The sequence below is a fragment of the Cebidichthys violaceus genome, unplaced genomic scaffold, assembly GCF_023349555.1.
Source record: "Cebidichthys violaceus isolate CVI_PGR_0920_01 unplaced genomic scaffold, fCebVio1.0.p SCAF_27, whole genome shotgun sequence".
Lineage (NCBI taxonomy): Eukaryota > Metazoa > Chordata > Actinopteri > Perciformes > Stichaeidae > Cebidichthys > Cebidichthys violaceus.
The window spans coordinates 381,068-408,853 of NW_027176450.1; the positions used below are offsets into that span (position 1 = coordinate 381,068).

General features: G+C 44.2%; 1 protein-coding gene across 5 annotated transcripts in view; it reads right to left on the reverse strand.

Annotated features, from left to right (window-relative positions):
* The window catches only part of auts2a (activator of transcription and developmental regulator AUTS2 a), a 309,983-nt gene that overhangs the window by 101,127 nt on the left and 181,070 nt on the right, over positions 1–27,786 (reverse strand). For 4 of the 5 annotated variants that reach the window (XM_068721154.1, XM_068721152.1, XM_068721151.1 and 1 more), the window contains one exon: positions 5,234–5,263. In XM_068721154.1, coding sequence (XP_068577255.1) covers positions 5,234–5,263 — 30 coding nt within the window. Of the gene's footprint in view, positions 1–5,233; positions 5,264–5,382; positions 5,454–27,786 lie in introns of those variants that run through there. The other variant, XM_068721156.1, reaches the window with a different exon arrangement.

Below are 27,786 nucleotides of genomic sequence, written 5' to 3' on the forward strand. Positions count from 1 at the left end.
GTAAAAATTTAATGCACTCCGCAGAGCGGTCATGTCATACTTGGTTATGGAAAATAATCCCAGATGCCTGCAGTGCTAAAATGGAGCTGTAATGTGCTCGCCTCCTAACCCGGCCTGACAGCCATGATGTACGACTACCATTACCGGAAAATATCACTTCAACTAACCCGTGATCCAGCTCCGCTAAGGGTCATATTATCCATGAGGAACAAATTACACTCCCCCAAAGTAAATACAAATTTCCTACACTGACTGGGTACAAAGCACAGCAGGGGGAGGGGGCAAGCGGGACCGCTACCTATGACAACGCTCTGCAGAGTGACAAGGATGATAAAGTACATGACAAATCACTGGCTGACAGGGTACTCTAGTGCAATCAGCCTCAGCCTCGGCCTAGCGAGCACCCACTCAAGCCTGTAAACACTACTCTCTTCCTTTGGAGGGGGCAAAACACATAATCTTTTAACGCTGACAAGTTGCTCTCTCCTTTTTATTACTCATCCTTCCCACTGCGGTGGAAAGAGGGAGGGTTTTTTTGGGGGGGGGGGGTGTAAAATGGTTTTATGTACAGCGCTGCCGAGTGATTGAGAAACTCGACTCTTCTGCTGTAATTGCCTGAGGGCAAACACAGCAACACAATAAAGGAAGAGAAACAGCAAATATATTACCAGTTCAGATCTTTATTTTATGTCAAGGACAAACAGGTTCTCTCGGCTGCTCTAAAGCACCCATTTAGATCCCTCGCCTCCAATAAGAGGAAAGCACAGCAAATTACAGCACTCTGTTGCATGGCCATTAATAAGACGCAAAACGTTTTCAAAATGGCATTTACAGCGCAGGGCTGCTGATAGAGCGAGTAAATAACACTTAGGAAAGGTGTGGTCGCTATAAAAAAAGCCCAGAGGCATGGGAAAGAGAAATAAAAAAAGCGACAGCGTGATAAAGTCCTAAAGATTACAACACAGAGTCATTGTCTTCACAAAAGTAACACGACGATGAACAGTTAAGCTGGAGAAAGCACTTGAGCACTAGCAGATATTCATACTGAGCTGTTTGATTGGCACTTTCAAGGTGCCACTTACTAGCATAAAAATCACTTAAGCATTAGCAAGTCCAGACAGAGCGGGAACCTGAGCGCTCTTGACAATATTACAAAGACTGCTGAGATGAGGTGCAGATATTTGCCGCTGTTAAGATTGTAATCAGAAATGATTAATGCTGAGTGAATGTTTCAGTGCATACATTTTCAAATTAGAGAGGCACTTATGTTCATAAAGATTTTTTCTGATAGTGTACATACTTTCCCTCAAAGGATTTAGAGAGGTTCTTCCTCTGGATCGTACATATGTTGAGGCTATGGGATGTTTCACAGCCTCCCCTCTAAAAGGCCTCAGATGGTGGGAAAACTGTTGGTGTTAACTACACCATGAAACCAGGCGATGTTATTGGGGCTTTGGTGGATGCACATGGAGGACACCTGAGGCTGCGGAACTCATTTTTTAGTGTGCCTTCCTGCCAGCAAAGCGGAGCATCGTAACTGGGAACAAGCTGCTCCAAATGAACAGGCCAGCCCCGCCTGGACCTAATGAAAATGACCACCTGATCCTGCTTGGATCCAACAAAAGGGTGAGAGTGTAGAGCACATTTTGATGATGGTCCAGGTTTCAGGAGTGGAAAATGGGCCAAGCCGCACGACAGCGACAGACGCACGCGGACATCCGCGCCAGCAAAAGCTTGGAGAGGTTTTTGGCCCCTCAGCAGGCCTTTTTGCCTGACTCCTAAGTGGCCCAGTAAAGGATGAAAAGAAGGCAATTCCTCCGATTTCACACTTAGCAGCACAATAAGAATGATATGACCTGTAGATTTAAATGACTGCAGTAATAACTGTAATAAGGACCACCAATCGATCACATTATCAAATATCAAACGACGCATACTAAAGTATTCATGTCACATTCAGACACAGTGTTTACCTTTAAATCAGAAGCATTCACTTTTCCCTTGTCATCATCTGAGCTCTGATTGGACCACTTGATACTGGCAGAGGGAAATGAAGACCGGTGGTAATGGGGGCCGTAGCAGAGATGCTAATGATAACGCATACAGAGCTAATAATACCTGTGTTGTGTGACGAGCGGCTGCAGTGAGCCTGCCTACTACCTGTCTCCCACTATGCCATTATCCTGTCATGTTGGCGAGGGCCCGTCCTACAGGTCACTTTATAATGAGCAAATGCTCTGACAGTTTCCAACACGCTCGCACACAAACACACCGGCAGGACTGTGCGCACACATACCCTGATATGCGAATAGCTGTCTCTTATCAGAGTCTGGCAGCTCCAGCCGACACGGCAGAGGCCTTCTACACCGAGCAGAACATGATTTCTCCTGGGAACACTTTTTCCATTTCCCTGCTTTTGAAGGGGGAACCAAATAAGCCACGTTTGTCCTCATCTGAATACATTTGACCCATTAAAACGACTCTGCTCTCCCGCGTCCTTCTCCGCTGTCGCGTTGTAAAGGAGACCGCGTCGCCCCCGCAGAATGCAAATGACAACGGGTGGCGGTGGTCGTAGTGTGCCTGGCAAGTTCAGATAGTGGCGGAGGTGACGTGGACTGAGGAGGAGGGGGGGGGGGGGGGGGGGGGGGGGGGGTGAAAGTGTCGAGCTCCAATTACTCCCTCACATTGAGGAGGAACACATGAGTCAGCCCCTGTCATAGGGGTCCCCTATTTACTAATTCACTCCTCTGTTACTTTAACACACAATTAATCAATGACAGGAAGGTGTAGTCGGAGCTGTTCATCAGGAGCGTAACGTGAGCCAGGGTGAATTAATACAGTCACTGGGGGCCGGATAACAGCTTACCATGCTCTCCCTCTCTTCCTGAAACAAAAAGGAATTGCCACCGAGACAGGAGCAATTTAAATCGACAACACTGAGTAATGACTCAATTTGCTGCACAGTCTAAACACCACAAGCAAATGGCATTACTAAATCATTAGAGTGGATCTAGATCTCTGGTTAGAAGTCATTGGATGATATGGCTGCTCTTACAATCTATGAGTTACGCACAAACTGTATATACCTGGATATTATAAATGGAACCGCACAGAATACTAAAAACGATCTTACAGATACTTACAGTTGAAGCACTTGGATATTATAATGCATCATTTTTGCTTTCACCAAATGTGGCAGTTTAACAAAGGTACAGCTGTACTTTTTAAAACAAACGATGTAGGTACTACAATGGCGGATTAAGGCCATAATAGGTAAGATGCTGCAATTTACAGAGCTGGGGGAGGGAGGTCATATTCAGAAAAAAAAAATCTGAATAGCCAAGGTCAAAGTGGCAAATTTACAAGAAAAAAGAAACTTGAATTACTTTTGTATGTTTTGTTGTTTCTTTTGTTAAGAAACAACAGTGCTTCAATGTATCCAGGCCGCATCGCAGGAACCTCTCCCCAGGAAACTCTACAGACATAATTCACCATAATCTGTGGCTCAACACAAGCAGTTATGTTTTGAGCATTTTCTGTGTTGTTTCCCCATCACACCGACACCGTGACAGTGTCTTCTCAACAGCTGGTTTTTAGTGTTAGCTGTGCAGAAATAAAGAAACACATCCTTGTGTAGTCAAAGGTAGAAGTGGATGTCTCTACTGTCCTATAACTTCTAAAATATTACTATTTATATATGTTCATGAAAGAACATACAGCAGGGAGCACATCAGAAACAGCAATGTTTATCTGATAAGCCAAAGTAAAACGTACAACAGGTTTAACATGAGAATACAGTACAATGCATACCAATGTCAGCATTATGTTAATAAAAAACATAAAAGAAAACCTGTATAAAAACCTGTATATGTATGTTACCATAACAACTCTACTTTAGGAGCAACAAAATTCATACGGCAGATATTTTTTCTTGTTTCTCTGAATATTACCCTCCTCCCCGGTTTTTATTATTTATTTTACCTAAAAATGCACTCATACACCTCCGTTATAAACAGTATGACATGTTTTATAGATCTACTAAATTTACTTTGCTATCCAGTTTGAGAATTTGATCTTGCCAATAGAATGAGAAATGTTAGCCTTGTTAGAGTAGCAAAAAAAATAACCAGGCTTAACTTGACACCTTCCAGAGACAGCTGATAATGAAAATAAGACTGCAGGAAACCTCTGGAATTTAGTGGCCTTTTCCGTAATTCCATCATTACCACAAAACGTAGTCAGCTCCTCAAAACTAAAATGACCATTTCTAGTGAAAACTTTAACAATTTACTTACACGACACGATATCCTCATGACACAATAAGTCACAATACGGTGAAAAAGTGTGATTTTAAATGTTTTGCGATGCAGAGCATTGCAATAACATGTATTGCGATATATATTGATGTTTTACTGCTAATCATCCAGTTTGTCAACATCGGTCAACTTTTCACTCGGTTCATCTCACTTCACACATTTGTATTGCAGCAAAATGGTTTTACCAGTCAAGCAGACAAACTGACCAACACTGTCAGAAATGCTGCATCATGCTTCTGACAAACTGAACTGTTTGCATTAGTCTACATAACCCACTGACTTTACCCATGACCACACCAGAAACAACACCCTTGATTAGACTAGCAATTGTTACCAAATGGTTTTATTTGTACGTAAGTGTGTCAAAACAATATTGCTGCGCAAAGTATTGTGATACAACACTGCATCCATTTCCTAAGCTTTAAACCTGTAGAACTTGTTTGCTGGTGACCAATGTGTTTCATTTATTAATTACATTTTTTGTAAAATTGCCAGAAAAGTGTGACAACAAAACCATGAACCTGTACGGTAGGAGGTGTGGGAAGCAATGATTGTCTTCATGTACCTCTAGAGCTTGAAAAAGGTGGAAAGATGAGACCGATAGGAGGACAGACAGATATGACACACGGTACGTAATACTTTGATATGGAAGCGCTAGGCTTTAAGCAAAAGAAAGTCTGCACCCTCATTTAAATGTCATCTAAATCCTAAAAACCCAGAACAGTTTGATTTAGATTTTGCACATCATTAAACCATTTATAATTAATGTGCAGCTAATTAAGGCTTTCTCATAGTTATTAACACAATGTTTCATTCTAATTACATTAAATTCTCAGCCTTGAAGAAAGCCGAATATTTGAATCTTATTGAAGCCCAATAAAGGATGTCTGAAAAATCACAGTGAATGGCAGGCTTACCTTGTCGTCTTGGTCGCTCTCGGTGTCGCACTGCAAAAAAAGAAAGAGAAAGTTAAAGCTGAAAATGAGGAATAACATGCCTACATTCTTGTTTTATAACTGTCCCTTGATTCCACTTCCACACGTGTGGGTGTCATAATCTAATTTACCTTTGCAAATGGCATATCTTATCATCTCTTTAATGACGAACTTTTCACATATTCAGTGTCTGAATATCACCAGATCACTTCATTAGCTGACACGAGCACCAGCATGCGAAAACAAAGCTAATTTCTCATGAGCAGCAGTGCCCTTGTTAACATTGAAACCTATGTGAAATTCAGACGGAGCTGGAATCTGCAAACACCATCCGCCACTAGAATTATAATTCTGTGATGTGTGTTCCTGCTTGAGGCTGGGAATGGAGAAATGACAAGAGGAGGAAGGAAACTTTGTCATGGAGGGAGGACAAAGTGGTTGGATTTCATTTTTTTTTTCCAATTTCAATTTCAAGGTCCGCTTAATTCTTTATCAACTAATTAGTGTGATGCTGGGTGACTGGCGGCCCTCAACGTTGTGCATATGGCTGAGGTGCAGAGAAGCACTGGAGTCGGTAATGAAGAAGGCACTGGGGGGGAATATGGGCAGGGGTTGGCACAGTGTGTGTGTGTGTGTGTGTGTGTGTGTGTGTGTGTGTGTAGGCGGGGGGGCCGGGAGGGCAGGGAGGGGTTGGTGGGTGTCGATTAAAGTAGGGAGGGAGTGGAAGGAAGGGGGTGAAATGATTGACAGCCCAGGGATTGAGCGACAGAAGGCCCTGCTGTTTTTTCTTTCTCTCCCCCCCTTTTTTTTGGTTGTTTCCATCTCGTGTTTTTTGCTGATCTGGAGCCCTGCAGATCTCAAAGGTAGGTGGGCTGGGCTCCTGGCTGGTCTGTTTCTGAGGCTGGACGGTGAAAAAAGAAGGGGCCTTGCGAGCTCAGCAGGAGCATAGCATCCAATTTACAGGCCTGTCCCACACGGCCCCAGGGGCCGCCCGCGGCACACTGCCATGATGGTCAGCTCCAGCAGCTCATAAATTATGCAGAGGCAATAAACGCACTGGGCAAACACTTCTCAGACGTTTCCCTCGCTCTCCATTTCTCTCTCGCTCTCCTTCTCCACCGCCCACAACATACCATCCCCCATTTTAATACAGTGTGCAGAGAGCCAGCAGCCCCGAAAGATTGTCAGCTGGAAGAAAAAACAAGGGTAATGCAAGATTGTGATTAAACGTGAATGTCTGTGTAATACAAAAAGCTGCACACTGTGTGCATTCCAGCTTGTGAATAAACAGGCGTGTCGGCCGTGTGTCGCTCTCTCTCTCTCTCTCTCCCGCACAGGACTGACTAATGCGGCGGCAGACAAGATCTGATGAGCAGTATTAGCCATCTCAACTGCTTCCATGTATTCAGGCCTCTCAGAATGTGACAAGAGTAATGCGACAGAGCACTCATTAGCTGCTTCTCTGCCTGTGTACACTACACACAGAGTGTAACACAGGCACGCGAGAGGGTTCGAATAATGGACATCATTTGAGTTTTTCCACTGTGTTGTGATCCATGAAAAAACTCTACCAGCCTTTCTTTCTCGGGTTACCTTTTTTTTTTTTCTCCCCGCTCTCCCTCCTTTCCGTGTTCGCTAGCTGTGCAGCCAATTGCTTTGATTGCTGAGATAGAAGCCGGCTGGAATGACTTGCCCTTGCTTGTGAAGCAAATGGAACATGCTAATGGAACTCATCGTATTACCCGATGCAAAAGTGCCATAGCTCATTACTTTAAGATAAAAGGATATCATTGTAGACGGCAAGCAGAATTGACTTTCTGTGCTGCGACTTGATGATGATTTAATCAACTGCTCTCTTTCACTTCTCATCCCTGCGCCTGTCGCTTTCGCAGGTGCCACTAAACGAAGCACTCACACGGCTAGTGGGGGAGAGAAAAAGGAAAGAAATTGCTGTCATTATTTTTTTCTCCCTAGGAATAGAGGTATGCAAATTTCCCAGAGCGACAAAGGGTGGAAAAAAGGGAAAACTTAATAAAATGGAAATACCTTTATAATGAGCAAAGTAAAAAATCCTGAGATCAGGCCTGACAGGCGAGGGCAGGCAATTTGATCGTCCTCACTATTCAGACGCCAAAGCTCCGTTGAACTCGCTGCTCGAGTACAGAGCAAAAAGTAACAAATAATAACACCTCTAAAAGATAAAAAACACATCCCAGGCATACAAACAAGTCAGAGCTGTCACTCACTGATAGGTGATCATAGTGAACTAATGCGCTGCCTCATGCATAAAGCGACCTGAGGCGGGGGAGAAGAATCCCTGCATATCTGGAATTTCTTCGCTCCTCGTATTTCTACTCACTGACTCGTGCATTAGAAACAGAGACGGAAAGCTAGAAAGTCTCGGCTTTGCAATTGGAAACGCCACGAATGATTGGTACACCTCATCATTAATAACTGAGGCACGGTATTGTTTTAGGAGGTAAGCATGAGCTCCAAAATTCGGTTATTGCTACTGACGGGTGAGTATATAAATCTGCAGTGCTATGGTTATGTGTAATGTCAAAAACACTTTACAGCGATTCTGGGAGGCCATGTCTAATAAAAAGACATATGTCAGAAGTTTAAAATGACTTACAAAAATGAACAGATTATACCGAAGACAGAGAAAAAAACATAACAACAATGGTGCTATTGAGATCAGCGGAGTTAGCTCCCTGACAGGCGGTCGAAAATAGGTCTTATTTAAAGCAACAGTCAAGAACAATAAGGAAACCATTAGTCCTGGGAGGGGGCTGACAGAGAAAAGTGATCCTCTACCCAGGCCCTCTGCTGTTTACACAGGGCCGGCATTATACTGTACAGCTAGACCCCAGTGTTAAGTTTAAGTAACACAAGAATGTCAAACATTAGCGTCAGCCCTAAGAGCTGTTGATGTTGGCCTGTATCCGGAGCACTTCTGATTGCCGCTCTGCTCTCACGCGGGCCTCTTTTTTGGCTGAGTGCTCTTACAAATTTCCCTACGCTCCGTCCAAGCATCAAGTCTTTTGTTTATATTGGTCTGAAAGTAGGTGTCAATTATTCTTGTCCTAAATCCTCTCCAGCTGAGAGTAATATTGGCCCGATACAAAGCGAACATAAGGAGCCGTGGGTCGAATGCTAAACAATGCAGCTATGCTATCGTCCGTAGCAGCAGGGCTCACCCACGTCTCCTGCTAGAGCTACCCGCAGAAAAACCTCTGTGCTGAAAAGGTAACCACATCACATAGGCATGCGTGCAAGGCAAGTATGCCATGTTCCCTTTTCCAACATAACCTTCTGGAAATCCACTGGTCCACAAATACTAACAGATGTTAAGTCAAAAAAGAAAAAATGACATGCATAAGCGATAATTGTGAAGGCGAACAGTGTGTGTTTATCGGGCTTGTTATAATTTTGTATCCGCTGTCTCTGGTGTTACAAGTTGTCTCTAATCTAATACTTTCAGAAACGGCATCCTCTTAGGTCGGGATGTGTGATGGATGCGTATTGTCGCCCCCCATGTGTGACATTAGCCTCAGGTTATGCTGGTTGCTATCCATGACCTTAGAATTAATTATGGCAGATATGGGCTTCATTAAAGCGCCCCGCTGCACAGAGGATGGTGTCTGTTTATCAGCCTGAGCCAGGTTGTCCTGCAGGAAGGCTGAAGGGGTTAAAGCCCAGGGAGGAAGCCAACCTGCCTGCATGCCTGGGAGCTGGAGAGACAGCATGAAGGATGGCAGCCATTGCCAGGGTCAGCTATGACAGTGCCAATTTGATGCGCTGTCGTCAAGGGCTCCTCATTCCCTCCTCCTAACAGCTCCTTCCTGATATAGCTGCACGTCCTGATGGTTTTCTGATGCAAACAGTCGCATGGCAAAATGTTTTTCTCCCCTTCCGCCGCATCCTCCTCCATCTGCTGCTGGGGCCTGGGTGCCGCCGACCGCCTGCCTGTCACAGCGTGCGTGGAAATTAGCTGGGGAGGAGGTGCTCGCTTGTGCTAATTACATTTTAATCATTGGAAATGTGTTGGCAAATCAAGCCTTGATTGCCATCTTGGAGCCCAGTGCTCCTCTCTGCAGGTTGGGGAGTGGGGCGGGGGTTTGTGGGCCTAGAATGTGGCTGAGCCCGGGCTCGCTGAGCTGGACGCATCGCTCTCTACCACGGCTTGATATGGCGGCATGCCTGGCCTGCCGCTGGGTAGAGGCTGTGCCACATTATTCATGGGGAATAGAGGGAGACTAGCATGGCGAAATGGTGATCTGCGCCACGCTTATTCTCCAATCCCCTGCTCACACCTCCCGTATCCCTCTCTCTTTCTCACCCACACATTACACAGTCTGCCAGTCCCGCCACTGTGAATTGAGGAACAACAAATAGAGTCGGGCAGGAGGAGACTGATGAGCTCAGGGTTTGCTACACAGCACCTGCTTTGGCACACAAAGCTGCAGCAGCAGGCACCATCACAATACGCTCACAGATTACTTTCTTATAACATATATACAGAAATGAAAAAAAGAAACTTGGCTACATCAAATTTAAACTTTTCCAGTGAAAATCTGAATAATCTTGATGAATACGGTCGATACATGTTTCCGACTAGAGATGCTGATATGGTCCAGTTTGTGGAACTGTAACAGAAACACCAACATGGTGCATAGATGATCAGCCCTGGACAGACCTTCTGTTAAAAAGCCCCTTCTACTTGGTCAGATACCGACTGGCACTGTTTTTCAGGTTTGAGCGTGAATCAAACACTCCCACAGCCAAACAAACAGTATGAACTGGAATTAAGACAGCAGACACATTTCATAAAAGAAAGAGAGATCCATAAAAGACAGCTAAGCAAATACAACTAAAGGTTCAGTCAGTGGAAGGAAATTCAACATGTCATGTCTGACTGGGACAGATCATTTAAATGAGCAGAGCTCTGAGGCGATGACATCCAACATCTAATTTCCACAGCATCTGTTTGATGTCGAACTGTCATATGAAAGTATGGCAGGAAGGAGTAGATCTCAAATAATCACCAGGAAAAGAAAACAGCACAGCTTGAGTGTTTGAGACAGTCTATACAGTCACATAAGGCAAACGCCTCTTTCAATAGCCAAGAATGTTTCGTCAGGGAGGACCAGACTTCTGTTTGGACTAATTTAACAGGTCTGGTCCACATGTGCAGCACTGGCCAGATGCAGCGGGCCAACATCTGAACGCAATTTCCCTTCAAATGTAAGACTTCATCCAGTAGATATTCAATTTCGACCGCAAACTCTGGATTTCAGTCGCTGGGGTGGCGAAGCTAAAGGAGAGACGGCAGCGGAGGAGGGCCTTCCATAAAATAATAAGAACTTTATAGTCTGTGACCCCTGGTTTCAATACTCTGGAGTACATTCTTTTTATGTTTCATTTCCCTGGAACATGCCAAAACGTACTGAAAGAACATTTGAGAGAATTTTCTAAACCTGACTCTTCTTATTAATTCCACATTGCTAAATCTCTAACGATTTACATTGTAATAACACCAACGATGTCACATCGGCGAGTTGGTTGCAATGTCTGCAAAGGGGCTCCATGTTGAAGTGGAAGCAGAAACGTGTCAAGCAGAAACACCTGGGATGAAAAGATGCATTCAGAGGGCTAACAAGTGGGGTGTGTGTGTGTGTGTGTGTGTGTGTGTGTGTGTTGCTTGCTGTTTGAGTACGGAGGAAGGCAGGACATTTAACTCGACCGGGGATGTGGCAGCGTACTACTGAAGTGATGCTTGGCAAAAACAGATGTTGCCGCAGGGTAAACCTCTCTGTTGATCAGTCCCATCCACCCACCCGACACACACACACACACACACACACACACACACACACACACACACACACACACACACACACATACATACACCTGACAAGGACCATGGTAGGAAGGAAGGAACTGAGAGGTGCAGCACTTTGCTTTCATAAAAATCTATTTGTTACACAAGCAGGTTCAGTATCTCTCCTTCTAGAATCATCTCAACACGGTTCTCCCGGCTAAATTGAAAAAAATATATATCAATAAGACATAAAAAAATAACATAAGACACAGCTGTGGGCACATACACACACACACCCACCCACCTTCACACCAACCCTGCACTGTTTCCATAAGCCAATAGGGGACTGAGGCACAAAGCAGATGCTGGATTAATCAAAGATTAATTGCTGGATTTTGAGATAATTACATACATCAAATTGCATTGTTTGTGCAGTTATGGTGACTCTCCTGAGATGAGTCCTCTTGCTGTGTATGGTAAGTACCCCACATGCTAGACATTAACAATGATGTGATATGGCATCTTCTCTACAGGAATCTGGCCTCACACGAAAACAATCATTTTAGTGAAACGCCCCTAAAGAAGCAGACTTTCCTGTGTATCTAAAAGACAAACTAGATAGCTAGTATGAGGAAGCGGGCAAGTGTTGTGATGGCAGGAGTTTTGAGCGGATGACTAGATGACATTGAACAGGCACATCTGTTCTAAACCCTGAGACGTTGGAACCATTGAAATTTACGATTGGTCATTGAACCTCAATACTTTTTAGTATTGACTGAAATGTGTGCGGCGCGCTGTGTGCTGAGGCATGTCAAATATCAAAAGCTGGCACTGAATGCTTGCTCAGATATATACTGTGATCCATTTCTGAGTCACATCAATCAATTTAGACTTTCTTTAGACAAGATCGTCTGCTTTTGATAAATGAAAAAAAGGGTTTCATTGACAGTAAGTTTAGATTCCTCAGTAAGATATACGTGTTATAATATTACGCACAACGGAGCAATTCTAAAGAAAATAATCTCCGTCTTCCTCCTGTCGTATTACCTGTGACATTCATGACTCGCGTGCACCTGGATGTACGCTTAACAACAGACAGCAACCCTCTGTTGTCGAGAGATATAAACCTCCTCTGCTCCCCTCCCCTCACCTCCCTCCCTCCACACTGACTCATAGCTGAGGGGGGAGAAAAACATCAGGATTAGGTTCTGTGCCTCTAATCACTTAACTCCTCACACCTGATGGCACACTATTAACTTTGACTGTCTCCAGTGACCCCGCGGGTCGTTGCCCATCACATCAAGTTTTTATTAGGGAATTTTCCTCATCATTAGCCATGGCCTGGAAACGAGCCATTAATATTCATACTGGCAAACCAAAATGAGGTCCCACTGATTTTCCATCATCCAGGCTATCTGTGCAGCTGCCGCGGTTAACAGTCACCCCGGTGCAGCACATTCGCCACGTATCATTATGGGGGCTCCATAAAGCTCTTTCTCTGGGTCTGCCATGATGGGAAGGGGAGCAAGGTGGAGGAGGAGGAGGAGGAGGACGCTGTGAGGCTTGAAGCCAGCTGACGCCCGTCTGAGAGAAACCGCCCAGCACTGCCAACAATCTGCCTGGAAGTCTCATGCATAAAGGCCGGCACTGTCAGTGCTAACAACCCCTGCAGGCTCTGCCAGGGACACAGCTGAGATACCGAGTTCCCTCAGTGCTCTCACATTAGAGCACACGTTGTTCATCAGTCTGTAATGGCAGCTAGGAATGCATCTCTTCGGAGAGGCTTGAAATCACTTCCACAAGAATTCTCTGTTATTTTTCCAATTAATACTAAATGGTCCACATAGCAGACTGTGTGTTCCGGTAGTTCACCCTGATATATCTTCAAAGTAAGAGGCATTTAACTCTGCATGATGTCAGAACGCCAGGAATCGGAGCAAACGCTTCCAGTGCATCCAAAATGGCTGCCCGTGTTTCCACGGCATTGCGGCTCATCGTCAAAATGATGTCTCGGCTTCTCTGTTACCGGAGGAGGGCATCTCACATCTCTGCTGCCAGCAGGAGCAGGTGCTCAGGCTCCACACGGTGTGAACACAGACATGATAAGGTGCCTCGAAGCAACACTGTTCCAGGCATCTCCTGCTGATAAGGCCGCTCTCTCCTCCCCACTCACCCGAGCTGATACTCGCCGACCCCGATACAGGGGACGGCCTCCTCTGTGTCACGGGTGGGAGCAGCAATTAAGCGGCAACGCCCTGACAGGCTGAGATAAACGTCCCCCTTCTGCTCCTACGCTCCCGCAAAGTGTAAGGTCGAGCCCCCCGGTGCTCCGCACTGAATTAAACATTAAAATGATATCTGCAAATCAGTTCTGTGAGCTAATATGTGAGAGGCCGCACCCCACAGTCAGTCTGACAGGTTATTTAGTTTACCTATTATAATTCCAGTGAGTGCCGGATGCTATTAGTTAGTTACCCGGTTTTGAAAATGCCGTCTTGATTTCATAAACAGATTGCAACGACAACAACAACTTTCAGCAAAATGAGGATATAAGGTGTGACACCAAAACAGGTGCAGCCGCTTCAGCATCGTCTTCCAAATAATTAGAGCTGCAGTGACTAAAACACTTTGTTATCCTCCTGCTATGATTTGCTAGCTGTCTCGGTGTGCATCTGAGTTGCCTCATTATGCAGAAAGAACTCAAATAAAAGCCGACACTGCACACTCCTGTCAAGAATCTGTCTAGCACACATGCAAACAAGTGCAGATGAATAAACATTAGTTGTTGTTGAGGGCTGGTCTTTGAGCCGTGAGGCTCACAAAGATCCGCTTTGTACAAAATAAAAATATTTAATTTGAAAGACTGATGCAAGGCAAAATGAAATTAAAAGGAACCCATGCTAACTGCTAAAACAAATTACTCGCAGCGCGCTAAATTACATTTGCTCCTCCATCAGCGAGATCAAACGAGCCTAGTTTGACTCTCCTGCGCTAATGATTTCCTGCACTCACCTCCTTTTTCATCCCAGGGGTGTTAATAAACACTCAGTCTGGGTTTTTGTTTGTTTGTTTGGTTTATTTATACATTTCCCTGCGTCTACGCCTCAGCTCGCTCTCCCTCCCTCCCTCGCTCACTTTGCCCACGCCGGTGGCAGCCTGGGTGAATTAGAGGGATCTAATGTAATCCCAGGGACAGCGGGCTTCTGAAAAAACGTGCTCAATTAAAGCAGGATGAGCCCAGTGGGAGCGTCCCTGGCGGAGCGTGGGGTGACTGACGCAGCCCTTTGGTTGGGATTAATTAGCATGCTAAGTGGTAGAGCACGATAGCAGGCTGCAAGCCGCGGACGAGCCATCTGACATCCGCCACCTCCCACAGTACCAGCAGTACAGTCACGGTTCAAACCGGTCTGGCCCCCCCCCTGCCTGTCCCTCAAAGCCTGATTGAACCTGACAAAGGCTTACAGGTATGGACTGAAGCCAGAAATGAGGGGACCGAGTCTGGGGCCAAAGACCCAGCTCAGAATCCATATCCGCACATCTTCTGTTGAGAACATTACAAATAAAATGTCTTGGCTTTGAAACACCTGTTTTTGCAGACCCCCCTGTCAGCTATTAAAAAATAATTCATTTTTCAATAGTAGATGGCCTGTCAACACATCACTCTGTACTATCACAGGACGCTCAACTCAACTAAAGGACGGCTCCAGGAGAGCAGAGTTGACCAAAAGGAAAGCAGTGTGGACGGCTTGTTTTGCTCCTTGAAACCATTCACTCTATTCAAACATTGGGTCAAACTGTTAGTGGTGATGTGGAACTTTGATTCTTTGCCGTGCTCTCAGAGAGTTCCCAGACATTTATCAAACTGTTATGTGCTGCAGCGTTTCATGTGTTTTCTGTTTGATTTCTGTACAGCAGAGTACCACAGCGCTCAGGCCCCAAGGCTCTACGCTCATATTGGCTGCCCCAGCAGGGGGGTGGACTTCAGAATGAAAGACAACCCATGCATAAAAAACAGTTTGCCCAGCAATCTGGGACAACCAGTACAAACAACGTGAATGCAACAAAACAGCAACATCTGCATCAAATTCACATTTCTGTCTTTGTCAAAGGTTCTTCTTCTGTTCTTTGGCTGGAATGGTTTCTAACTTGGGTACTACACTGCCAACCAGAGCAAGTATCTACATAGTACTCTTTGTTTATGTTGATGTTTTTTTACTTTGATCAATAGCTCCTCAAACATCTAAGCTTATTGAATGAGGAGAACTCAGCTATCCGCTATAATTTCCACTGTGTTATCAGCAACCAGAGAGTAGACTCAATATGTCTCAAGTCAAAAGAGCACACAGCTTCTTTTGGGGAGACTGATGTCTCGTCAGTGAACAAGGGTCGGCCATCATGCGGTGCTCCGGTGTTTTTCTAGGCCACTGGTTACTGCTACCCTCGTGTGTTGTTACAGTGTCTCTGAATAAGCCATCGTGCTCCAATAAAAACCGACCCACCCTCGGCTCCACTCAAGAGCTTTTAAGCCAACTCAGCACACAATATCTCACATGGTTTATGACAACCCCTCTCTAGGCTTTCTTACAGCCCAAAGACACTGGGGAGGAGAGAAAATCACTGTGTGAGTGTTTTGTCAGTCGTAATTACTCTCCAATTATACGGTCAAAATATGGCATTACAGGGCACTTTGTTGTCCAGACAGCCTGGCTTTGATCAAGTTGTAGCAGAATGTGTTTCACATTAGAGGCCCCACCATGATGTATGTTTCCTGTCATGGCAAGGATAACAGTGAGGTCAGCAGAGCAAGGACCCCCTCCCCCCTCCCCCTCCCCTGCCGTGAGCAATAGCAATCCCGCCCCCCTTCTCTCCGGCCAGGGAGTAAAAGGATGGTGAGGAAGGGAACAATGAGGGCAAGAGAGAGGAGCAGGGAAGAGAGAGGGGTGCGACTCACAGAAATGGTCGAAACTGGATCTTCTGGTGACAAAAGTAGCAGGAATAAAACCAGAGCGATCTTAGAATTAGTGTAAACCAGGTGGCAACATTCAGTTCTGAATGTCTTAAAGCTGCATTCTTTCTAATGGCCAGCAGGGGATGACTCCTCCGGTTGTATTGAAGTCTATTAGAAGATGACTCTACTTCTCACTTGATTTATTACCTCAGTAAACATTGTAAACATGAGTTTATGGTCTCAATCTTGTTTCAAGTCTTCTTCAATACAGCATGATGTTCATTTAGTAAATTATGGTCCATTTGGAGTCAAACAGACCATAAAGCAGAGTATGCTTTAGGGCGGGGCTACCTTGTGATTGACAGGTCTCTAGCCCGGTGTCGTATGGTCTGGGAGTTGTTTGTGTTTTTGTTTTTTGAGTTTCAGTTCATAAAAGTTAATTGAAACATTTTGGTCGCCTAAAAATATCTTATTTAGCGTTGGGTTGTACTAAGCTCCACCCTCTCATGTCACTTATAAACAAGATGGCGACGGCCAAAAAAATAACTTGAGGCTTTAAAACCACAAACCAATGGGTGACGTCACAGTGATTATATCCACTTTTTGCATACAGTCTAAGGTGTAAACACAGAGTTTTACCACAGGTCATTAAGGTCAGGGCAACACATTTTTGGACTCAATTCAACTAACACAAAACGTAATTTGTGCCATTCATAGTGCAGCTAGCTTTATCAGCTTTTTCAATGTAGACCAGCAACATCTATTTACATCTAGCATTTCTCACTAACATGTGATTGTGCAGCTTTTTTAAACAAGTGTTAATTAAAAATAAGTAAATATGTGTTATTCACATTATCCTCGGTTACTTTTTACTTCTACCAACCCGAAGTTGTGCGATTGCATTCATGGAAACACAGCTTTGCAGCACCACTAGTGGTCTGAATCTCCTCCGCATACATTTAAACAGAGTAGTGTGAGTGCAGGCTATGTTAAAACATGATATTATCTCTGTGGGCAATGTCATGGTTGAAGTGAACCCTGTGGTTCGCTTCAGTGGTGTGAAGTTGATGGACCATTCATCACTTTAACGCACAGCCAAGGTAAGAGACTGTTGCCCTGGAGTACCACAGCTGACATAATGTATTAACACTCGGTGTTCAAGGGAAATTACAATGACTTTGAATGCGCTCGTTTTTACCCAACACATTCTCTATTGGGTTGGCAGGGCGCTGACACGACCCACTTATCAAAGACAATCATGTGGGTAAAGAACAACATTTCACCACGCCATCTCTGAGCTGAGGCGAGCTTGCCAGACTCTTGCTGGTCATCTGCTGAGGGCCAGTGAGAGCTCCTCCTGAGGGATAGCAGTGGCATCCCAGGCCAGGCAGGCATGAGCTCTCTCCAGTAACCCCCCTGCCCCCCCCAGGCCCTGCTGCATGCTGGCCTACACTGCGGACACCACCATCTGCTCTGCCTCCCGTCGGTAAGTTGGCAAACGAGGCTGCACAAGCGGCCCTCCTCTGATTTGGGCGTTCGGCCCAGGGGTTGGAGAAGGAGGAGGGTGGCTGTGGTGTGGCGAGGGATGCTCCCTGGTGTTTCAGAGAGCCACTCCATAACACTTTTCTCATGAGCGCTCCTCCGGAGGGCTGCTGGAACGTCTCGGAGCCATCTGGGGAGAAGTGGAGCGTGGCAGGGAGCAGCTGGACGCTTACAGCTGCTATTTAAGCCCTGGCAGCAGTGCTCCATATCAGTCAGTCAGCAGGAAAACGCAGGGAGCACAGCAGAGCAGGACCTAGCTGAGAAGAGCTCACAACACAGAGCTCCTAACATGAGCTTGTTCTGCCCTCTACTCGCTAAAGTGAAATAAAAATGAAAAAAAACGCAGCAAATAATTCTGAGATCCAAATACTGCCGCTGATTAAAAAGTACAGCTTCTGTACAGTCCAAGGTTGGAATCAGCAGCAGCAACATCAGCTGGAGTGGGATGTGTTGCATACAAACTTAAAAATGTAGGGAAAAGAGCCAGAAACATGTCATGTTATCTTAAATTAAAGATGTGAAATGTGGTTTGTGGAGCAGTGTACATGAGATGCTATCTCTGGGCGAATACGAGTAAAAACAGGGTTGAGTCAGATAAAGTGAGGCAGGTCACATTACACGCTGGGAATCTGCTTCAGTTTACATCAGCACTTTACTACACGTAAACTCGAGTAGTTTAATGAAAGCAAATAGAGGAAGGGGGGGGACTTCCTCCAAACACATGCACTCTAATAATTCACTCATATCCAGAGTCAGGCGATACTGCTATTTTGTTAAGTTTGGATGCTTTCGTTAAAGGTGCTTAATTCGGAATTCAGAGAATCCGTATGATTAAGGGATGACTTCCACACAGCTCTCAACATGGCGACGGCTGAAGCACAGATAACAGTAAGTAGACAAGCTCGCAGTCTCAGAGGCACGGACAGAAAAACGTGCACTAACAATCAACAAAAGAAAAAGAACTGGATCTTCAGCAAATGTCGATTGGCCACTGGAGACTGCATGGGAGGTTTTCTCACAAAGCTCTACAAGTCTTGATTCTGGTGTGGATCCCAGGAGCTCAGCCCCCCCGCATGTGAAGCTACGGGGTAAAAAAAGCTGCTTGTCAGGGGAACATTAATTATAGTGTTAAAGGTAAAAGAAGTATTGACTCCCTCTCTATTGCAACCTCCCAAACCACTCACAGCAAGCAACCCCCCCCCCCCCCCCCCCCCCCCGGTAAAGTCTTCTACAAGCTCAGGCCCAGGAGCTAACTGGAAAAAAAGCCCCACTAAGACCAATTAAGGCCTTCAGTAGGAGACTGAAAGGAAGACAAATGGAGGCAGAAGGCCCGATTACAAGAAACCTTTGTACAGATGTAAAGCAATTAGAGCGGTCTCAGGGGCCAGACAGTGCGGTACCTGTGAGTCATGGATCCTACAGCCAGTCGAAAGTTGGAACAATCCCTCTTTTCTGTTTAGGGGCCGAGTGAGCCCGTGTATTAGTGTCATATATCAGCCGATAGGCCTGGTATTGGTTTCTCTAGTGTAGGGAAGAGGCAGTAGTCTGCCAAAGAGGACCACTCCACCCTCCATTATCCGTCTGTTGGGAGAACAGGGGCTCTATTATCCATTCAGGCGGGGCCTTTTTGATAAAACAAGGGCAGATAGGAAGTGTGGAAGCTCTCAGGTGTCTCCTTCCAGCAGAGAAGTTTGTCAGAGAGGTCATTCTGATAAAAGCAGGGGTAATTATACTGCACAGCTTCACCGATTACCAGTCAGAGCACATTTAACCAGGATCGCACTGTGACCTCTACATCACAAAGGAGTGGCAGCGAATCCACACTGACGAGGCTTCACCATCGCTGTAAAAATCTATAATGGCGCAATCTATACGATTGTGGCCAGGTGTAAAATTCTTCATTGTTCGCCTAATGACTGTTGTCATCACCTTAATTAAATGCAACATGCAGCCTTTGCAGATTTGTCACAGTCATCATTGCAGTGTGTTTACATCCTTCATTAACGGTCAAAATAAGAGCAGAAAGGGTCAGAATCTGCAGAGAGAAACAAAAGATTGCTAATGGGAATTTATGTTCAGTGGTGCGATCTACAATTAGCTAAAGCAAAAACCCTCCTCGTGACCTGAGATTATGAAATAATTCTGACAAATGGAGGCCCGCTCTATAATGACCTTTTTTTCCCCCTTCCTCCAAGACGAGGCTAGCTGCAGCCCTCATTATTTATGGGTGGCTTTAAAAAGCAGGTACAGGAGAATGAATGTGCGGCTGTCAGTGTGTGTAATGGGGCTAATAATGGTGTCCTGTGCACCGCATAATGAACCCCACCCCAGCAGAAACGCTATCTCCTCTTCTCTGCTAGTTTGACGAGCAGCACATTGTTCAGCATTCTCCTGCTTTAAAATTCTGCTCATCAGACCTAGTGAAGACATCTTTGGGAAATGACTATTGCAGCTGGTTCAGCTATTTGTCTGCACCCTCATTTGCAGATACTTAACACTTACCGTCATACTAACGCAAATAGATTTCCTATCTGCTAAATGTTTTTTTTTAGAAGTGATTTCAAAAGAGACTACTTTGTCTAATTTACCTATAAAGTTATTTTAAACACATTAAAACGGCTCTGGGGAAACCTGGCTGTCATTAAGTACAAATCCCATAAATGCAACTATGTACTGCATTATAAAATATATGTGTGATTGCTTGGAAGTGCCAGTGCAGTAAATCTGCACAGCAGTGCCTAGGCTTGATTTGGAGCTGAAAAAAACCATTTGACTTCACAGTTCAAGCTTGATGAAGTCCCTGGATGCTGCTGGTTAAAGACTTAAGCAGATGGCCAAATACTTGGCGCAAGAAAAGAGCTGCTCTGAATATTTTTTGGCAAATCTACAGGCATATGGCAAAGGTTCATGCCAAACACTCCATTTCACAAAAAAAGAAAGAAAAAAGATCTAGCCTGTGGGAGAGCAAAAGCATATTAGGAGAGAAATAATAAGAGACCGAGAAATGAGGGAATGACAGAATGACAGAAAGATGTTAAAATGCCAGAAATATGATACTGTTTGGTCTGTACACATCTAATTTACTGCGGGCCCAACCAGATCTTCTCAGTCTTAAACAATCACCATCATAACATGATGGACTGGAGGGGTTAACCGGCGTTCTGCTTTAGATCAGGGTAGCTTCTACAACTATGAGGGGCCGAGTGAGGGAGAACGTGCCCTCGGCACTCTGGGAAAATCAGACTTCACTATGCTGGATCGGCCAGTGCTCACATCCTTTTGTCTGCAGCCAAAAGATTAGGTGCAAAGGACATTTTGTGGTGAGTGGATACACATTTAAGATCTGAGGACATCACTTGCGGGATTTGATATCAATAAAGACACAGATATCAGAAGACTATAATCCCAGAGGCAGAAAATCAAATAAAAAGCTCATATCCTGTGTAACCCCACCCAGAATAACAGTTAGGCATCAACTGTATGATCCTCAATTCAGTTTGCCTTTGAGTTTGTATAAATAAGAAAGTCACATGCGCTTTTAAAACAAAGACACATCGAGGAAAAATGGGAGAGCTGAAATCTCGGAGCTCGGTAACCACTGGAAGACAAAGGATGATTGGCAGCAGAGGCAACATTAGTGGGAGGAATATCTCTCTCAGGAGCTTGACAGGCAGAGAGAGAGTATCAATCATGCTGCTGCAGAAGGTGCTTCCAACAATGCAATCCTCAATCACTCGCTTTTGTTCTACTTGTGGTCCTGCTCCATTGTGTTACACAACACACACTTGTTTGATCTGGGACACAGCGTCGCAGCACTGTCAACGCAACATCCACTTTTTCATGACGGGCCCTGAGCACGTCATTGCCAAAATATGAGCTCTTTCAAAAATAGATTGACGTGCTTTCAAAAGCTGTGACAAAAATGCACGTTGTTTTAAGGGTGAGTCATTGGGTTGTTGTATGAATTCAGGATAACAGGAATTTATTATCTTATTGTCCTCCCCTTTCTTTAATGATCCTTTAATGTATGGAAGGAAGTCTGCAGCAATGTGTACTTTTATCTGCATTGGTAGAGACATAAAACGTCGCCTTTATCAAATAAAAGCAGACAAATGCTGCCTTTTATTCACAAAAAGCTTGGAAAACCTCAGCAGCACCTGAGGAAAGAAAACGTCTGTGAACCTAACATGAAAGTGAGACCAAGGACGTTGTATCCCAAGCGTTAGATTGCTTTCACATCTGATGATTAGCCTCATCCATGCTAATTACAGTGAATGGAAACTAATTAAGAGGAACTATGTGTCAGCTAATGAGGATTTGGGGCTGTGTCCATCTTATAACATCATTTGCACTGCACTGCCCACTGGCTACTTCTACTCCCCTTAAAAATAGCTGCTCTAACTCAGAGAGCTGCAGACACCTTTTATATCCAAACCAGGCAGATGAAACCACCTTTTGTGCGTTAGTCACAAACTAGCAGTAATAGGATGAGCAATTAAAAACTCAGTTAGAAGAACAGTGGAAACATCTATTAGGACGACTACCCAGAGAAGGGTTGAAATCAAGAGAGCATTGAATCTAAGCACTGCGTTTGGCTACAGATAGTTCCCCTCTGCAGACACCTCCCGCTTTCCTCAGTGCTATGTCCTAATGATGTGCATACTGGTGGCGAGAAGTTAATAAGCAGCTCAAGCAGGACGGGAAAACTCATGCAAAAGCTCGCCAATTACCTCAGCGCTGGTCCTTTTTGCCAGGTCTGCCTCCACCTGACAATGCCTGAAGGTGGGAGGGGGAGGTCGTGGAGGGCAGGACCCCCGACTCTAAACTGCTGCGCTGTTACATCTGGTTCCATCTGACCTGATTGGGCCTTCTCTCGTACAGGAAGGCACACAGGAATGTAATTAGGCCAAGATGACATGGCTTATGCGAGCTGCTCAGCAACAGTCAAGACAGCAAGTCAGGGACCTCTTCCAGAAACGACTGCCACACCGACAGGACTTTTCTAATGACTGTACTTACTGCAGGACCAACTCCAAACACTGAGGATGAACATCAGATTGTCCGGGTGACAGCTCGGTGTTTAGCGGTAATGACTGAATAAACCACAAGTGTCGATGGAAGTCTTTGAAATACGGTGTCATCATGTGGGGCGTTATAAAGCTAGCTTATTAGTGATGCTAATATAAAGCTACAGCTTGACAAATTCCCTCTTCTAGATTAATCCCTATCTAATACCATTAATCTGAAAGCAAGCATGCTGTTCCTCTTCAGGCGGAGCCAGTCCTTGACGTTTTCATTACAGCAGCAGTTGCTCAGCCAGCTGCAGGTTTAACTCCCAGGTATTTACCGCCTCAACTCAGTTCTCTCTGTTTGGGTGGCAAACACGACTCAGCAAATTCACTTTGCATCTTGAATAAATGAAAGGGGACGGTTGATGTCAATCACTACTGCGAGCAGCAGTGAGCTATGACTGCAGTACACTAGGCCACAGGAGCTTGTCTGAACGCTGTACAAGCAAACTCACTCAGACGCACACGTACCTAAGCTCTGACTGGCTTCACGAGGGAGCTCAGGCTTATAATTAGCCATGCGAGCTGCAATCAGAGCCCAATGACAATACTTCTCCGATGGCTTGTTTTCCTAACCTCTGCGAGACCACAGGCAGAGGTCCACTTACCCCGTCAGAACCAGCCCACCGCTGAAATCAAAACTGAAATCACTCCATTCCTCTGCAGCACCGCTGATTAAATGTGCAGAGTGTAGAGTGCAATTTGCTAAATTACAAGTATTTTGCACATGTAAATATAGTTTAATTACAGCAATTAAAGAAGATTATGGGAGATTGGCAGATGGGGAATGTAATGTTGTTTTAATTAGAGTTTGAATGCACTGTAACACAAACAGAATGTTAACCCCCTCAGAACAGAATGGGCTGTTAGGCCCTGACAAATTGTATCCCGATGCAGCTTTCTCAAAGCTTGTAATCACCTGCAGGTACGACGTGTGCGTAGCAGATAGAAAGAGAGGCTGGGAAAAACAAAGACGGAGTAAATTATGGCTGGGAGATGGAAAAAGTGAGAGGCATAGAAGAGCGGGATGCGGAGACAATTACAAACAGATGTCATGTTCCTTGACCATGCTGTTCTAGGAGTGCTGATTTAGGATGACAAGTGAAAATATTTTGACAACAGTTAATATAGCATTAGAGGCAATTAAATAGGATTTAGACCCTGAGATCAATCACTGAAAATTAGAAACAGCTCATGCACTTGGATACGAAGAACCTCGGAAATTAAGACTAACAAAAGGTCTTGGAGCGACATCAAAGCTTAGGAAAGAAAAAGACTGAACTGAGCCGACACAGAGTTAAAAAAAATCCTGACCACAAATAGAAGGATACTAGGATCAAAAGGCTTTGCTGAAATTTCTGTAGATTACAAAGGTGGGCCGACGTAATGCTGTTTAAAGTAAACACCTTCACATCTAGCATTTACAATAAGAACCATGGAAACTTAGAGAGAAAACACATGTTCAGCTCAATCACCACACACATCAGGTGACTATGGTGAATGTTTGTGTATCTCCCTCTGAGGGATTTTGGGGTCATGGACCCTGGATGGAGAAAAATCCCCTCTGCGGATCTATATAGCTGTGTAGCAACGTTTAATACATTCCAGTCAATAGCCTATTAGAAATTCTAATTGAAAGTTCAATGCCCTTACTTTAGGGCTTGCAATAAAGATTGCCTTTGGAAAGCCATTTAAGGGCTTAATCTCTTTATCATGCAGTATTTGGAAACCTAACTTTTTTCTTGTTAGGCGGATCAATCGCATTAATTTACAAAACGGGGGGAAAATGTCACCCTTCATCTGTTAAATCTCAGCTGGGTGAAGGAGGCACATTAAAGAGAGGCACCACGGCTTTCCCCCTATATCAATAGAAATAGGTGTCATAGGAGACTTGACCTACAAATTTTAATTACCGCATGAAATATTCAGCCTCGGAGATGAATCGCGACATCCAGTGAGCAAGCAAGGCCCGTCTCTGCCAGTTAACCCTTTCAGGGCAAAAGTAACATTTCCACACATACGGCAAGATGCCACAAGGATAATACAGTGTGGTCAAAAAGTACATAAATCTACATCTACAAAATCTACACAAGGATGTTCCAAAATGTTGACTGCGTTCCTATTGGCTGCTACAAAACAGTTGTGCACGCATGTCCCTTCAGATGGTGAAAGTCTGATTCAACTGTGGAATATCAAGCAGGAACAGTTGTTATTCCAGCATTGGCAACAACTGCCTACACTGCAAAACAATATAAATAAAAAGGAAGACGGACTTATTGAAAATAAAGAGTGTCAGAGTTTCAGAGATGGACAGAAAGTGTTGTTAATTGTTTAGCCTTTTGCTAACTGTAGCCAAAGGCTCACGGCTGTTGCTAGCTCACAACTGCTCACACAGCTACGGTTAGCAGAAGGCTAATCTACTAGCAACATTATCTATCCATCTCTTTAACAGTTTAGCCTTCTGTGTAAGTTAACCGCTGTGGTAGCAGAAGGCTAAACTAGTTAACATTTTCTCCATCTCTGAAACACTTCCCAGATATTCTAGCTCACTAGAGCCTTGAATCACAGTATCTTTTCTCAAAGGGATCTACGGGCCCGCAAGTTTGCAAAGATAACAGGACGGTACTTCTCAGAATTCGGCTATCAGTCTGACAGCATATAAAACAAGGGGCTATGTATATGAGCTTCATGTGTAGCCAGCAGATATTGTCCTGTTGCCTACAGATACTGCATCCATATGCACGATAATCTTCTAAATAACTAATACTAATAGAGGTTACTGTATGGAGGATGTATGAAATGAATGACTAGTACATGTTACAGTATGAAACGTGTACATATGCCCATGCTCGTCTCGTCGGAGGAGCTTAAGACAAAGAGGGGGAAGCTGCAGGATGAGAACTGCATTTTTTCAATTCTGGCTGGTTTTTTTCTGCCTTTTCCAGAAGAACGCCTCCTCTGGGGTACCACTTGAATTACAATATGCTGAAAGTTATAATGGAATTTTTGCCCAATGATGACCAAAAGTAAACTGCCTCCCCCAGCTTTAAGTGAGATACTAAAACTTGAATTAACAGTACGTCTTCTGGCTCTCTGGATTTGTTTGTATGTTTAACTTAAAACTTAAAACATGTCTGCTTTTCTCATCAACATGGATGTGTTAGACATTACTGCCAATAATGAGAGTAAACTCTTTTATAGGCAGGTTTGCCTGACCTCCAGGAAGTCATACGGTCACACTGTTCCCAAAAATCCATTAGAAACTGCTCAGAGACATGCTACTGCACTGACGAACATGATCCATCATTTCAAATGAGACACTGCTATGGCAATTCCCCCTAATATGAGGTTACAACACACCTAATTGTTACATTTCTAATGGGGACAATTTTTCTTTTTCCATTTGGCTCTTTTTAACGTTCCTCTGCAGTAAAGCAACAGCTAGCTGGAGATGTGAAGTGATCTCTTGACTGCGGAATGTGGAAACAGCAGAGATGGTGACATCATAAAGTCATGTCTATATAAATAAATAATATATAATATAGTAATCAGGTAAAGGTGTGTAGCATCCCCGGCTGAATAATGGTCTGGAGTCTTGAACTGATAGTCAATAAGTCTTTATTGAACACACCGTAAGAACTATGAAGAAAAATAAGTAAAGACAAACGTTATGGAACACTGTTTAGCATTTTCCCTATCCTTCCTCTAACATACTAAATTTGACCACAAGGCGGTGCCTTCGAGCGGAAACAGCAGTTGGTTAGCTTGAGCTGACACAAAAACAGAAAAACCGTAGCAACCTAAAACAACATTTTCCAAAGAATAAACTTGAACAGGTACTAACCTTGTGCCCATATCGGCCAGGTGCTAAACCAAACAAAACCGTAACCTTCTTCCTTGTTTTTATTACTTTTCCCCGTCTCTTTAGCGACGGCAATAAACTAGCCAGTGGGGCACAACAGAGACACTCACATGGACTAAAATGCACACACAGCCGGCCCGGCTATGGAAACAAAGCACAGAAAAGCTCGGATTACAGCACACGCATTACTTTACTATAGCTTTACATTGCAAATAGTTGTTTGCTGCTATCTAAATGGATAGGTTGATTGTTTTTTTTTTATTTTGGCAATGACAAAAATTCATAAAAACTAATGACAGAGCTTTGCTTCAAGTATTGGCAGGTCGATGCTGCCCTCTGCGAGACAACACTGAAATGCAATACACCTCTTTGTTTTCTTTGATCCGATTTTAATTTGGCGCAGGTAATTAAAAAATGTGAATTGTATTTCACCCGCTTGATTTGTTTTTATTTTGGCCTTTTACATCTTCCATAGAGGGTTGGGTGTTATTTAAACCTTGTTCCACAGTATACTGCCTTACCTTGACTCCGTGTCCATTTCGTTTCAGACATAACAGCTTTTAACAGTTCACTGCACCTCCATTGTGTGGCTCTTGTTCTGCATGTGCATCAGGGACAGTTCTATGGTTAGCCAGTGATAATGAATCAAAAGCCAGAGAGGGACAAGGCTCTGTGGACATGATCTACATTTCATGTGGGTGAGGTCGCTGTATCCATGTCAAGATGCTTGAACGCACAGGGACCCTCCTTAATAACTGTTGTTGACGGTCTCATTGTTGGATATGGAGGAGGGGGGTAATCTCAATTTAAAGGCTTGAAATGAATAGAGCTTTGTTAAAATAAGTTTGGCTATATAAAACCGAAATGTGATGTTAAACTATATTGTAAGACTGTAAAGGGTTTGTGTTTACAAAGATTGTAATGGAGTGCTGCAGGGATGACATGTGTTCGACAAAAAGCCAATGTGATCTTAGCTCTGTGGCAAACAAACGTTTATAACTTACAGGTTTTGTTTAGCAAGATAGTCTTCACAAATGAACACCACTTTTATGATTTTTGAAGAGTGAATGCAATCGTTAGGCTATAAACCAACTACACCATGGTCAGGTGATTTCAACATCACCACCACTGAGACGATGAGTTCAATGTCAACTACAACTTCTGCAGACTCATTTAGCCACTGCCTTTTTAAGACGTAAACGCTTCAAAGTTCTGGAGGGTGGTTTTACTGACATATTCTACATATCGTACAACAAACCCTTAAAATATCTTAAACTTGTGTTAACCACA